The sequence below is a fragment of the Drosophila innubila genome (genome assembly GCF_004354385.1).
Source record: "Drosophila innubila isolate TH190305 chromosome 3R unlocalized genomic scaffold, UK_Dinn_1.0 2_E_3R, whole genome shotgun sequence".
Lineage (NCBI taxonomy): Eukaryota > Metazoa > Arthropoda > Insecta > Diptera > Drosophilidae > Drosophila > Drosophila innubila.
In genome coordinates, this window is record NW_022995380.1 from 22,525,389 (window position 1) to 22,541,120 (window position 15,732).

General features: G+C 38.5%; 2 protein-coding genes across 2 annotated transcripts in view; both read right to left on the reverse strand.

The window, feature by feature from the left end:
• Positions 1–15,732, reverse strand: part of LOC117792138 (segmentation protein cap'n'collar) — a 36,800-nt gene that overhangs the window by 10,388 nt on the left and 10,680 nt on the right. Inside the window, exons 4-5 of the mRNA XM_034632136.1 lie at positions 4,164–4,243; positions 3,569–4,075 (exon numbers count right to left, since the gene is read on the reverse strand). Of these exons, the coding sequence (XP_034488027.1) occupies positions 3,569–4,075; positions 4,164–4,243 (587 nt within the window). The remainder of the gene's footprint in view (positions 1–3,568; positions 4,076–4,163; positions 4,244–15,732) is intronic.
• On the reverse strand, positions 7,378–10,624 carry LOC117792140 (transmembrane GTPase fzo). Its single transcript, XM_034632140.1, has one exon. It carries the CDS (start codon positions 10,508–10,510, stop codon positions 8,420–8,422), a length of 2,091 nt encoding a protein of 696 aa, XP_034488031.1. The 5' UTR covers positions 10,511–10,624; the 3' UTR covers positions 7,378–8,419.

Here is a 15,732-nt window from a genome sequence, read left to right on the forward strand (position 1 = left end):
ATAGCAATACTCATAAAGGGTATTTAAACCTCGACTAACCAAATATAACTACTTATCTGTTTTTTTTTTCGTCATATTTTTTTGTCATTAATTTGATTTATGTGTGCGCAAAACGAGTCTCATGACGGCAGCGAACAGCCATCAAACTGTTTACATAAATTGAATTAAAATCGTACACACAACAACAACGAGAAGAAATCTCAAGAGCACAACAAAAAAATCTCTGAGATGCTGTAAAATAATTAATAAAGTTTTTTGCGCTGATTTTTGCGCTAAGCTTTTTGTAAATATTTAAAATTCACATAATTAAAGCTGCGCGCGGCGATTAAGGCGTTAAAGGGAGGCAAGAGAGGAAGATGAGGGGAGAGGGGAGTGGGGGTATTAAAAGGTACTTTTTTTTCGCTCTCTCTCTCTATCTCAGTGAGTAAATGGAGATTTAATTGCAGGGGCTACTGCAGTCAGCTTCAGCTTCAAGTGTTCAAGCCCAAGTCGCGTCAAAGATGCAATCAAGGCGAATGTGCAGAGGGGGAGGGGAGGAGGAGCGTGAAGCAAGTGCCACCGAATTCAATAAACACTTTGCCACGCGGAAAAGTCAAGTGGCGCATTGCAGAGACAACGACATTAATGAACAACGAACAACGAACAACGAACAACGAACAGAGGCTAAAGCTAAAGCTAAAGCCGACTTTTTTATATCCCCCCCTTTTATTGTTTTTTTTTTTAATGCAAGTATTTTTTGTACTGTGATTGCAATTAGCAGAGCTAGAGGTAGAGGAAGGGGAGGGGGATGGGAGGGTATAGCTGGAGACTTACAAATGGCAAATTAAATGTTATCAGGAAGCTGACACTTTTGCACATTGTATTACATAATCATAATCAAGATCGACAGTTCAACAAAACAACAAAGTGACAGCGTGACGAGGCGACAAACACACATACTACAGTGAAAACTCCTTTAAGCCGCCGCTACAGCCTAATGACACTTGCTAGCCAAGTGAGAGAGAGAGAAAGAGAGAGAGAGAGAGAGAGAAAAAAATATGGAATTTTAGAAAATCTCTCCCTTTAGCAAGGATTTAGATTTGCATTCGCTTTCTGCGAAACCCAAAAGCAAAAACACAGATTATCTGCCTCATTAAATGGCTTTGGCTTTTGGCTGTGGCAAGTGCAACTGCCGCAAGTAGTAGCTGCAACCTGCTGTGCATATTCCAAGGAGTCGCAAAACCGGGACACATCAAACACAAACAACAACAACGGCAACTTAGGGTTAAGGTAAGGGTCAAAAACGGGACAACGTACAACGGTTGTCGCCTCTAATCCGTAACCACAGCGTGCGGCATTTTGTGGCTACCGTCGAGCAGAGATTTTACCGTAATTGCCGCTGACTTCATGACTCTCTATATGTGTGTGTGTGTGTGTGTGTGTGAATACACTCACAACAATTCAAACTATTCAATAGCCTGCCATTGTCAGGCAGCTTCATTAGATGCATGCGCATGCCCAAAGCAGAAGCGACAAAAGCGACAATGCAATCAACCTGGCCAAGACACAATTTGGTTTGGATTTTCATTCAAGACGACAACACACACACAGACACACATGTGTTGCCTTGGCTTTTGCTTTGTTGCACTTGTTTTGCTTGGATTTGTGGCAGGATCAAGTAGCACAGACATCAGCGGCTTAAAGATGCAGTTAATGGCATCATTTTAAGTTTATGAATTACTTCTGAACTTTGTCATAAAATCAGAACTATTCTGATGATTATTTCGATTTAAACAGCTATATTATAAGCTAGAGTTTAACTAAGATTTATTCTTCACTTTTTTACTGATGATTTTTGAAGCTTTAAAGTCAAAATAGTTGTCCAATTTGGTTTTTTTCAAGGAAATTAAACGGTTACACTGATAAAAAATGTTTTCTTAAATCAAGATTTTGCTCTCAAAACTAAGAGTTTTGGTCTAAGAAATGTGTCGAGAACATGAAAATCTTAAATTGAGAAAATACATTCTGGTTTTAAGAACATTTCAAATAGGATTAAATTCTTATTTTAAGAATAAATGTTCTTAAAATTAAAATCAACAAATAACAAAATTTAAAAAAAAACTATATATTTATAATTTTTGTTTTTAATTTAATTTTGACTTTTATAAATTTTATTCTGTCTTGGTAATTTTATAAATGTTATTTTAATTGACTTTTTAGATTAATATTCTTAGTTTTAGTAATATGGTCTTCGAATGTTCTTATTTAAAAAAAAAATATTTAAGATGAATGTTCTTTATTTAAGAAGTTGGTGTTTTTTCATTTTAGTGTAGTTTCGGAATTATTCCCTAAAACAAAGCATAATTTCCGGAGTACAGTTGCTGCCAGAAGTTTGTTACTGTGACTCACATTTTGCATAGTTTTATAAATGCATCGAAAACGTATCAAAAACTTCATGATAAAGGGGGCATGCCTCCCCCCTCTCCGCGCTTCCTACACAAGCTGTGCAAACAAGAGAAGAGGCCAGAGATGAGGCATTGGACCCAAATGAATCTTTACAAGACTTGAAGAGCAGCAGCAACAACAACAACAACTGCGGGACTGTGGCAGCAACCAGTTGAGAGGCAGCAACAACAAATTTTCGTTGTACATATTTTTTTTTTTATTTGTTACTCAAATCTTTTTGATGAGGCAGTTACAACAAAAGCCAACAGCCAACAGATTGACGAACTTGTGGCTGGAACGAAACGGAACGGATGAAAAAGGCAGCGGATGAAGCCAGTGGAGTGGGAAGTGCGGACTGCGGAGGGGGTGAGGGGATTGAATCTATATATATATATTTATATATACAACCAGATTTGAAGCTTTGTACAAACAGCAACATCAGAAAAATGGAGACGAAGAAATAAACAGAATAACAACAATGATGAGGAGCAAGTCGAGGCAAGATCAAGTGCTCGAGAACGAAGAGGAACAGCCAAAAGAAGAAGAAGAAGCAACAGATGATGATGAAAAAACACTCCAAAGACAGACGTCGCAAATGATCCTTGAATATATGTACATATAACACTCATGATACCCTTGCAAAGAGTACTATAATTCTGACAAAATATTCGAAAGCTGCATAAATATAAAATTTTCATGACAAACTTTGATATTTCTTAAAGATATTTCAGAAAAATTCGCCAGTTGTGTAGTTTTTTGGATTTTTTACATCCTAGTCAAATTTGGATAAAATCATAAAGCAAAGATGGATTGATAATGGATTTTTTGTAGGAGCATATTTGTCCATTTTTAAGATTTTTAGAATAAATTAAACAGTATCGGTTTAATTTTATAAATTCTGATAAAATGTTGGTAAATATCGCATATTTTAAACAAGTTTTAAATTTAACTAGATTATTTATGAGAGAAGGGTATCAAATCTTCCATATCAATCTTCTATCGTGGGTATATATAATAATAAATGTATATATTGTAGTATATAACTTTTACAACGGATGCGAGCACTTAAACTGAGCATCCGCAGAGTTTGAATGCCGTTTGCGGGAATAAAGGATTAAGATCAATGGCATTTTAGTGGCCTTACCTGATGATGACCATGATGGAAGCCGGCTGTGGTTGGCGGCTGACGCTGAAAGGCGCTGCCGGAGGCGCTGCCAACGGTGGCATAGTTGGCGCTCGCTTGCACCGCTCGCTGATGTGCAGCTGCCGCAGCGGCGGCATGATGGGCATGATGATGATGATGCGCCGCCGCCGCCGCATGATGATGCGAGTGATGGGGATGCGGATGGGGGGCGTGGGGATGGGCATGGGTATGGTGATAGGGCGGTGCCGTTGATTGTAACATTTCGTCTAATTCCTTTTTGGCCTCCTCATCTAAATCGAACAGGGGCGAGCCCACAGAATCCTGCAGATCCTCAAAGTCACTGCCAGCGAAGTTTGCCTCGTTGTCTTCTTTATCCTTGGACTCGTCGTCTTCCTTATCACCGTACACCAAATCCTCACCAGTTTCAGAAACAACTCTAGCAGCGGGTTTGCTATTCAAAGCTGCAGCGGCAGCCTGCGATGTGGATGCAACCGAATCGTTGGGAAGCTGCAAGAGAAAGTTGCAGTTGGGAGTTGAGAGTTGAGATTAAAGAAGTTAGTAGAATTACTAGTATACACGTATAGTGTGTACTTACCTCGTCGTCTTCTAGTGGGAACTGAGAGAGTTGCAGCACGTCGTTGAGTAGCTCATCCAATGGCAAGCGAATGTATTCACCTGTGGGTGGCAAGAACAGACAGTTGCAATTTTAGTCAAGTCATCTTGGCATAAATCAATTCAATGAGCATTTAACAATTCATAAGTCCCAAATCCACTTAAGAATAAACATAAATATATGTACGCATTTGATCACAATGAATATTTTGAAAATATTTTGATCACATAGAAGTAACTACAATTCTTAAATCTCCAGAGTGCGATCAATAACTGGTAAATCCCAAGAGATAAAACAGCCCAAACAGTAGCAATTTCCTCTGGGATTGGCAAGAAATATAAGAAAAACAGCTAAAATATGTGCAACAATCATTTAATCATTAATCATATTCATCAAAAGATCACGTACAGTTGAAAGATCTCTCACGGAAGCAGCTGATGGATTTCTTGTTGATAAACTTCAAATCAATGTTTAATTTATGATCCGTTTTGACAGCAGTTAACGAGGAGTTCGAGACTAAATAAACGCATTCAAATATTAAATATGCTTCTGCTTCTCCTACTTTTATGTATCGCTTACAATAGATTGTGGCCACATAATATTTACCAAAGTTCAATATTTGCATTGGACAGGGGCATTTTCCCTTTCCTTGGAAGGAACAATATTATCGGAAAATTACTACTTAACATCAACGAAAATTCCAAGAAAAAATGTAAGACCCAATGGCAATGCTGCTACCAAAAGTGGTAGCTCAACAGACTAAATAATAAATATGGCTCAGAAGAAGTAGGGAACATAAGGAGGAGAAGGAGAACAACTGGTGGGCGCACATCTAGATAAAAATACAAATAAAATGGGAAAAAAAAATGGGAAAAATGTTGGAACAACAACAAGAACAACAGACAGCATAAAGAGGGCGCAACTTGGCCAAGTCGAGAAATTTGTTAACTCAAACTCAAGTGCTGTGACGACGCTCACGACCTTTAACGGTGGCACTTGAGTAGGGTCAGAAATTAGAATAAACATTGCTCTATCGCTGGTACAATTCTTCTACCTCTACCTCTTCTTCTTTCTTCTTTTGGAGCACCTCTCACAAATGTTATTCTTACGATTGGTTACAAAATACATTCCGATTTCAATTCAACCATTTTGTGTTGTTGCCTGGCTAAGACAACGGCTGCATGTCTGCTGGCCATGTTTTCTCTAGGCCTTGTTTCGCTTAGCCTGTTATTTTAGGCATTCGGGCATTTAATTCGTTCTTTTTGGTAACAGTTTGTGGCCACAAAATGCGCACAAAAACAACAGGAGTTCTATAATTTGTCGCATGAGTGTGTGTGTGAGTGTGTGCGGGTGTGTGTGTGTGTTAACCGTTTGCTTATCGTTCGATTTTTTCTTTTTTTTTTTTTTGGGCTTGTTGTTTGTTCTCTTGTCTCTTTGCCCGTTGCATGTTTTGCTTCGCTTGCCGCACATTGTTGTAAATGTCTATAAAAATATTATTCGATTTGTCCATTGTTATGTTTGTTGTGCCTGTGTGTGTGTGTGTGTGGTGTGTGTGTCTGCCGTCTGTCACCAGCAATTAAGCGACAACGCTCCGAAAAAAAGGCGTTGTGTGTTGTTTACGGCTTTATAATATTTCCTGTTGTGGCTAAAAGGCGTTGATGGCAACCTGGAGCAGGCAACAACTTTTGGGTTGGAGGCGTCTGTTGATTTTATTGATATTTGGTTAACTTTCAGGAAGTTTCATACAACTAATATTTATTGGGGGTGGTCTTAGCATTGGCTAATCATATTCAATTGCTACTAAACTTGGTCAACAACGAGATTGTTTGCCGTCGGCCAAATATGGTGCTAGAAAGCTATACATGAATTAATGCAATTAGTTTTTTAATAGAAATTAAGATTGCTGGAATGTAATCGAACAGCAACGATTGTTAGAGAACATTCAAAATAGTTAACTAATTAAATTCTTTACTAGCATCCACAAATCTCGAGCGCGTTGCTTGAACTTTAAAATAACTTCTATAATAATATTTAATTATTTTTTTTTTTTATTTATAGATGTGTGATAAATTGATTAAGCTCATGTTCTAAGAATATCTGAGCTCAAAAGAATTCTCAGCGGCTTAATTTCTTAACTTTTTTTTTTTTTTTGGGCTGATTACATTCGCAGCGAGTGAACATTATTTAAGAATTAATATTCTATTTTAGAATGAATGAGAAATGAAGTTATTATTGAACTCACCGAAAATAAATCATTTCTTCAACTTTAAAGAACTTAAATATTGAAAAGTAGAAAATCTAAAAATTAAGCTCAAGAATCAAAGCAAAAGCATTGAATTGAATTGCAATGTAGTTTTGTTTATCAAACTTTTATTTTTTTATTGATTTTCGTATCAACTTATTGAGGAGTTTTTAAAAAGATACATAAGTCAATGCTAAACTAAGACAAAATCAAGAAGAACTGCCCAATATAAACTCTACACATCAAAAGAATGCAGTTCTAATAAACCACAAACTGAACTTATACACAATGATTGCAACTATATCTATATATTTATTTAACTACAATTCCCAGACATAACCCACATCAAATGGCACTCTTAAGTAATGTTGGGAAATCAACTGCCAAACTGACAAAATCGTATCAAAATAATGCGGTCAAAGCAAATACCCCAAATCGAATTGTAATAAACACGGTATGTATGTGTACAAACCTTTTCATCAATTGCGATTGCGATTGCAAATACGAATGCAATTGCAATTGCAATATGTGATTTATTTGTTGTAATCCAAACAAAAGGGGCACAAACACAACACACAAGACACAAGTCAAAATTGTGTGGTTGATGTTAAGTTTTGGGTTTTTTCTTTGTTGTGAGCCTTTTGTCGAAAGAGATTGAACACAAATTGTTGCAGTAAACGTTGATTGTTGTTAGCTTTACAACTCTTTGACAATTATGTAATGTTAAACAGGCTGACGGGCCACAAAAAATCGTTGCAAATTTTGCAGAATCAACAATCACAACACAAATCAAAATAACAACAACAACAACAGTTTCCGCTGCAGACTTTTGCACAACTTTTTCAGTGATTGTTTGAAAAATTTATATTTTTATTATATATTTATTTGTTGATTTTTGTTGGTGACTTTTAGAATCGCACAATGGTCACTGGAACTTGGGTTTTTTTTTCTTTCTTTTTTTTTTTGGTTTGTTAGGCTCTATTGTTAACACTAAGTTGCGGCCTGTTTAACGTTTGGTAACTCGTATTATTTATGTTTTTGGCAAGACTTTCACTTTTTTTTTTTAAAACTTAATTTTTGTTGAGCACACGTTGCGGTTATGTAGTTGCATTAATTACGAATTATGATGTACTGTGCGTTGTTTTACTGTACCTTTGACACAGTTTATAGCCGTTGCTTTGGGTTTGGGCAAATGTTAAAATTCAGCTTATTGGCCAAGTTCTTGGGATGAAGATGACTTGGCTGAAAAGTCCATAGTTTTATTCCAAGTTCTGTAAGAACACTGCATAACACAACACTACACTAAGCGTGGTTGCTTCAATATTTTTTTTTATTAAATTATTTTTTATTTATTCATTTTTTAATAGAGGTTTTCTCGAATTCTTTCCTGAACAGCGCGCGCGTCAAGCGTTGAGCGTTTCTCGAGCGTTTATAAAAATTCAAATACGATTCTAAATGCCTCGATGGCGGCCGACGTCAGCGGCAGCGGCGGCGTCGACGTCAGCAGCAGCGCAAAAAGAGAAATGGCGTTGCCAGTCCAAATGCAATGCAACAGCAGCGAGTGAGAGCGAGACAACTCTATGTACTTCCTCTCTCTGCCTCTGTGTGTGCACAGACGTCGCACAGACTGCGCTGCGACTGCGGCCTTTGTTCATGCGCACTGCGACGCGTCGTGTGTGTGTGAGACAGAGGCGGAGCTTAGCCGTTTATGTATTGGTTACTTTTGCTTTTGGATACGCTTTTGTCTTGTTGTTGTTTTAACATGGACGCTGTTCGCTTCTTCAACCAGAAACAAGAAGATGGGCTTAAAAAAAAAACTGGTTTTTTCTGTTCTATTTTTTTCTGTTCTCTAATCAAGAAAGTAATTAAAGTTGAGCTTAAGAAATTCACAGCGCAGGATTATTAGAACGGAACAAGGCAACTTTTAATTGGCAAACGGGAAAAAATAAAGATAAAAGATAAATGAAAATGGAAAAGGTTTTTTCCCCCATCTGCTCTACATGGATTTCCTTTGATTGTGTGGCATGTAGTGCTCTTGAAATGCCGTTATGCGTTGCTGCAACGCAACCGCCTCCAATTGCAATTGTTTTAATTTCATTTGACAATTTTCCAGCGTTTCCAATTGAGTTTTCAGTGTGTGCAACTCTTCGGTGATTTCGCTGCGACTTTGTTCCGTTTCCGCGCTGAATTCACGCATCGAGTGCGTCAGGTGTTGCCTCACCTGCTGCCCGAAACCCGTTGCGGTTTGTGCCACATTTTCGCGCAAACGACGCTGCAAGTGTCGCGTGTATTGAGTTTTGAAACTGCGCTCCTGCGCCGGCTGCGTCCAGCTGAGCAGCTCATAGACATAAAAGGAGCCCAGCATGCCACCCAGAACAAGAAGCAGACGCCAACTGAGGGAACGGGCCAAGACGCCGCCCAGCAGCAACATTGAGGCCATGGAACCATTATTTGTGTCCAGCAGGCAATTCTCAATGGCAGGCAACTTTAGGGGCAGCTCTCGCTGTTGCCACTTGCCACAAATGCGTTGCACTATGGCCGCCATGCCCCAGGAGAAGCGAAACTGCAAATCCACCTGAAAATCGGACATGAGCAACTGGCAGTTGATGGGCGAATAGAGTTGCCAGGGCAATTCACTTTCCAAGTGCAGTTGCAGTTGCAATTCACTCACTTTCTGTTGCAACACGGGCCACAGTTGCATCTCCACTTGCCCCAACAGCAGCTGCTCCAAGTGGACGCCAAGCAAACGCTGATAGTTGCACAGTTCCTGTGGCACTTGCAGCTGCGGCTGAACGGGCAACCGAAATTGTTGCACAACGGCGGGCAGACGCTGGATTTGCTCTTGCAACAACTGTGTGCCCAGTCGCGTTGTTTCCTCACTCAACCGCTCCAGTTGCAAGTTGAGTTCTTCTTGCCGCTGCATGATTTGCACTTGCCAACACTCGAATCTCTCACTTAGCTCGGCTTGAGCCAAGGTTTTCTCTGCCCCAAGTGCAGTTAGGCCTGTGCCCAGTTGCTGCAACAGTTCTTGCAACATCAGCAACATCTCCGCTGCCCCGGCGCAATGTTGCTCGAACTTTGTGCTCAGCGCGCTCTGTGTAATGCAACTGGCGAATTCTCGCTCGAAGCGCAGAAACTCCTCGTAACGTTGACGTCCACCTGGAATTCGAAAGCTCTCCTCCTCCCCTCGCTTGGCATGCTGTTGTTGTTGTTGTTGTTGCCGCAGTCGCAACGCTTCCAATGCGGAGACATGAAAGATGCGTCTTCGGGCCAGCTCGACACTTGAATAGATGCCGAGTTCCTCGATCAACAGTTGGAGGCAACGCTGTGTGTGCTGTGCCCGCACCAATTGCTCCATGTGCGGCTCCAGTGTGGCAGCCACATCCCAGCGATTGTTCAGTATAAAGAGATTGGGACGCGACAATTGTTGTGCCACCGCCTCGAAGAATTGTCGCTCCACCCGCGACATTGTGGACTCGGCATTCAGCACGAGCACAAACACATCCGCATTGAGGCAATGACGATCGATGCATTCGTCCAGTTGCGCCGTCACATCCACGCCAGGTGTGTCCAGCAGCACCACATCGTGCCCCAGCAGGTTGCAACTGCTGCTCGGCCAGCGCACGTGCAACAAACGATGAGCACTCAATGATTGACTTGAATGTGCACTCGCCAAATCTCGCAGAGAATCGATGCTCAACTTTTCTCCCTCACTGTGCTCGATCATCACGTGGGCAGACTCCCCCCTTCCACACGCCTCCACCTGACAAAAGCAACTCGTTGTATGCCCCATGGCACTCGGCAATATGCGTTCATGCAACATGGCATTGATCACCGCACTCTTTCCATTCGATGTGCGTCCAAAGAACGCAACCTTCATGTGTTTACGCTGCAACATGGGGCAAATGGCTTTTATTCGGTTTATGCAACCTAACAGTTGTTCTTGAATACGTTCATTGAGCAGATCACCCAATTGTGGCATCTCCTGCAACTGTGCCACAATCTGTTGCAGGTACATTGCCATATCCTCGTATATATTCAGCATCTCCGTTTTGGCCAGGCCAAAGTCGCTCAGCTTTGCGCACATATCTCTGCCTTTCTTATATAATATAATATTTTTATAAAAATATATCAATTTATTCAACTTATTCAAGAGCTGAATGTGAAGTTTCAGATATTTTTCATTCTAAAACATTTTTGATGATAGCATAAAATTGTTTTACGTTCTGTTTTTATATTTCTATTATTATATTAAGTAGTTCTTTGTTTTTTTGGTCTCTTAGTAGTTCACTTTTCTCATTAAAATATATACATTTTTTCAACTTAATTCCACTGAATCTGATAAGTTAGTTCTCATTCATTTTGGATTTTGAAGTTCAGTTATTTTCAAGAAATATTCAAGAATTTGTGTCAATTTAAATTAAAATTCAATTTCTTTAAATTTTAGACAACAAAAGAAAATTAAGTTTTTAGTATTCTGGTTTTCTGTTTATAGAAAAATGTTATTATTTCCGTAAATTTCACATATAGGGCATATAATCAACGAAGTCAATTTGTGCAACTTCCAAGTGACCCAAATAAATATTAAACATTTTTCCCTGACCAATAAAAACATCAATTTATTTGTACAAAAATTAACACAATTACCGCAATCAGATGAGTGCTTGTTTCGACTGAGAGGGAAAAGAGCAGGTAATATATGTATGCATTAGTGGGCCACTGAACTAATAGACCAAAGAGCAAGCCATGGCAATAATACCCATGATGCCCAACTACTATTTGGATTTAATAAACTTTAAAAGTTGAAAAAAGCCTGTTGAAAAATTAGCAGCATCATCATATGTTGAATCTTTGGAGATTGGATTGAAGAGCATAGAGAAATATTGAAAAACGAGCCAAAAAGAAGCTTGAATATTGTTTTCGATATGCTTTGGAGCGTTTCTCGAGTGCGCCATTACATCTTAATTAGTTTAAATTGTTGCCGCTGATGCTCAAAGAGCTTGCGCCGCCATTACAGACTAAAGAGAGACAGCGAGAGTGAGAGTGAGAGAGATAGCTGGCTAGTGGCAATTTCCGGTGAAAGACTCGTCTGTTGGTTGCAAGCAACTTTTAACGATTGCACTTGAATATTTAAGTGGCCCAACAACACTGTTAAATAGACATTTCACTTTCAAACACTGGCTTTGGCCAATTGCAAGTGTTGGTCATGACATGAACTTGCAGTTCGGCGAAAAAACGACCATAACCTCAAAATACAAAATAGCAACATGGAAGTGCGCAACAATTATGACAGGACAGATCTAAAACTGAACTGAACTGAACTGAACCGATGATAGTAATGTCAACAATGAAATTGCTGAAAAAAAAAAAAAAAAATGCCGAATACAAAATAATAATAATAATCGTTGTGCTATCGAATGACGTTGCCACAAAATGCGTTGCATGAATGAATGAAAACGCTTTATGAATGGAGGCAAATAACACACACACACACATGATTAACATACAACTTTCATAATCCTCGAGGCCAGTTTTTGGGTCAATTGGTCTAATTAAATGGGAGAAATTATGCAATTCTCAACTAGTTTTGGCATTAGTACAAGTGCTTCTTCTTTCTCTGCTTTGCAGTGCAAACACTTGAAAGCGATACGATTATGCAGCAAAATGTGGCAGTGTCTGACCAGTATTCCCCTCTATATCTCTCTTTCTCTTCCCATATAACTGTCTTCCTCTCGCACTATCTGTTGTTGTTTTTTTGTTGTCAGCATGTAAAATTTTTTAGTAAATTTTGTAAAGTAATGCTGACCAAGTAGAATATTTTGAACAATTTCTATGCTGCGCTGCCCGAATAACCAGACAGTTGGACAGACAGACGGACGGACGAACTAACCGTCAGCAGGGAGCACAGTTTTGAATGTTGCAACTACCAGAAGAGACAGACAGACAGACGGACAGACAGAGGGACAGACATGAAGAAGGGGCAACTAGTCTGGAATCCTCAATAGGTGCGCCGACAACGCCGCCACCAGCTGTTTTATAATAATTTTCATCATTCTCTCATTTTTGATGTGGGCGAGGTCGTTACAATAAGTGGAACCTTGCAACTCACCCGTCTAGTGAGAGAAACAGAGAGAGAGAGGGAGAGAAATAATGAGAGAGAACAAGAAGCAGCTGAAATTACTATTTGAGAATTGTCAGAATAACAGAAAAGTAACTCAAATAAGCCAACTGAAATTGGATGGGAATTTTAAGAACTAATTTAACAACAATATAACAACAGTTTTTTAATTCTGTTACAGTCTAAGAAGCCATATTACTTAAATTAATTGCTAAGATTAAAACTATGCTTCTTCTGTTGCATTTATTTTTTCTTTGATTGCGAGAAAGCGTTAGAAGTTTAACACGTAAATAAACATGATGTAATGCCAAAATTAATTTATAAATATGGTAAGAATAATGCAAAAGCTATTTTATGAGTTCAAACGTTTATTAAAAGCTGGAAAAGCATTAAGTTTATTTCTCAAACTTTATTTATTCCATTTTTCACCCATAAATTAAACAATTATATTAGATTTTCCAAACAATTTTAGAAATCTTCGTATTAAGCCATTACTAACAAATTTTATTCTCAAATAACAAAAAAATATTAATACACAAATTCTACACGAACGTCCAAGCTAATAGTTTTATAATTATTTATTACACTTAATAATTTTTTGTTTTTCTGTTAACTTTTCAGTTGCAAACTCAAAATTTGTATATTAATTAGGTATAAGATATTAACTCATAAAACTTTTCTAAATTGCAATTTTTATTTGAATTATTAAATAATATTCTTTCAGCTTTCAGTTAATGTTTAAATAAATCAATAAACAAACATTACACAATCTTGCAACACTTTAAGGCACAACTTTTGTGGCAACTGTACAAGTGTTGGAAAGTCTCAACGAGTGTTCTCTTTGATGCTGTACAGAGATGAGAATATGGCCGTTAGTTTGTATCGTTCTTGTGGTCAATAAACTTGCGCGTATCTTGGCAGCCAAATTGATTGCATAATGGAATTTAAGCTATGATATTTATAACCATAGATGAACGTGGCCGAAAGATCTATAACATAATTGAGAATAAGAGCATTTTTTCAACTTTTTTTTATTTTTTGGTATTGTTGGCATTTATTTATTTGGTGACTGTCAAGTCATGCTCCAAAAGTTGTCAACCATGTGCGTTGTAGTTGTTATTATTCTAAAAACTGGTTGAATTCCAACAGCATCAATGTAATCAGATTTGTGAGCAGAAATAAAGATAACTTCAATGGATCGTATCGAACACGAAAACAAAATATTAAAAAACTGTACTAGAGGTGTGGAAAAAGATAGAGAAGGAGAAAAAAAGTGTAGGAAAACAAACAGCATTGATTACGACAACATTGAGTTACAAAAGACAAGCAACTGGGCAACTTAATTATGACAATGGGATCTCTTTTCACTGTTTCTCTCTCCCTCCCTCTCTCAGACATATGCCAATGACATGGCGTTATGTGTCAGGACAATAGTTAGAAACAGTCTTACAACTTCATTAGCAACAGGATTCTTCAATCTCCTTAAAGAATATGCAGGCGACAAAAAAAAAAAAGAAAAGTTGCAATTAATGAAAAAGTTGCTGACTAAAAGATACATTTCCACCTTTACACCTTTTTCACGCACTAATACAATAGATTTACCTGCATGCGATCGTCGCTACGTGATCCAATGAGAATATCATATTCTTCATAAATTATAGAATTGAAGAAGAAGAAGCATATAGTATACAGATTCAATAGTTATGGGCAATTGAAGTGAAACAAAATTAAAGATACAAAAATGACTTTCATTTTGGTTAAAGCCAAAACAACAATAGGCCAGGCGGCATGGCCAAAAGGGATTGATTCCAATAGAGAGGAACGGTAATTCCATCTATCTTCTCTCTCTTGTCTCTCTCAAGGGAATTTGGATACGCACAAAAGCGTGTGAATGCGTGCCTTGAATGTGATATTAATCTGAGCATAGCCAGAGCTAGAGCTATAGATAGTTCCAATGGATTTTTAATAAATGACCAGGAAAATAGTTAAATAAATAATAATAATAAAATGCCAGTGAATAGCTAACGAATGCGGGCTTATCATGATGCTGATGCTTCTGCTGTTGGGACTGGGACTGGGACTGAGAATGCTACTGAAACTGCTTCTGGTGGTGACTTTGACACCCTACAAAATGGCCGACTCTCTGGCTGTGACAGGGAGACAGCCGGGAGGGAAGGGGAGTTGCTCGATGAGCCTGTTCCGTAACAGCAAACAGGCTCAGCACACGATAACAACTAGGGGAGTAGAGTTGGGCCTTATATACAGCTTATAGGCCAAAGTTGAAATATATATCTTATACAAATACATACATACACACATACATATATTATGTATAGTTGTTAAATTTTTGGCGAATCATGTTTCGTTCATTTTTCAAAAGAAAAATGTTGCATGCGACGTCGGCGGCGGCTGCTACTTTTACTGCCACTGGCTGTGCCACTGCCACTGCCACTGGCACAGCTCCAGTTCCCAGTTCCCAATTCCCAATTCCAATCCCCATTCCCCCTTTCAGTTATCCTCAACTTTGGCTGTTAATAACAAAAGTTCGTGTGCGTGTCAAAGTTTGTTTGAAAAGTAAGCGTTTGGATATGAAATAGGGCGCGGTTCCAAGCAGATTAGCAGCTACAGCAACAGCAACAGCAGCCCGTCAAGCGGCGACTCCCCACTTTCAGTCGCAGCTTTATCGATAAGAGCCAAATGGAGCACAAGTCGCATGGGGAGCGGGAAATATGGAAGTTAGACGAAGGCAAAAACGAAATGAAATGAAAAAAAAGCTCATTTTTCTTTTAATTTTCGTGCCTGTCAACTCAAAATGCCTACATTCATTTATAAAACGTAACGAAAATACGAAAATATACTGAGGAAGAAGTGTGACGAGGGAGCCAATGTAACAATGGCGTCCCCTTTATCCCAACCCTGGCGAAGGATAATCCATTTTCTTTATTATCCAAGAGGAACGGCAGCTGGCCGCCATTTTGACAGGCACTGCGAATATCATTAAGAGTTAAATTATATTAGATGTTATGTAATACACTTTAAGTAGTATATATAAGGTAATCCTTTCAGATCATATAAAATTCATTTTTAAAATGTTCATAAAATATTTCCGAGTGTATAAGTTGACAATAGTACTAAAAGTCTTTTAGAATCTTATAAAAATACATTTCTTATAAAATCCAACCTCTAATTAT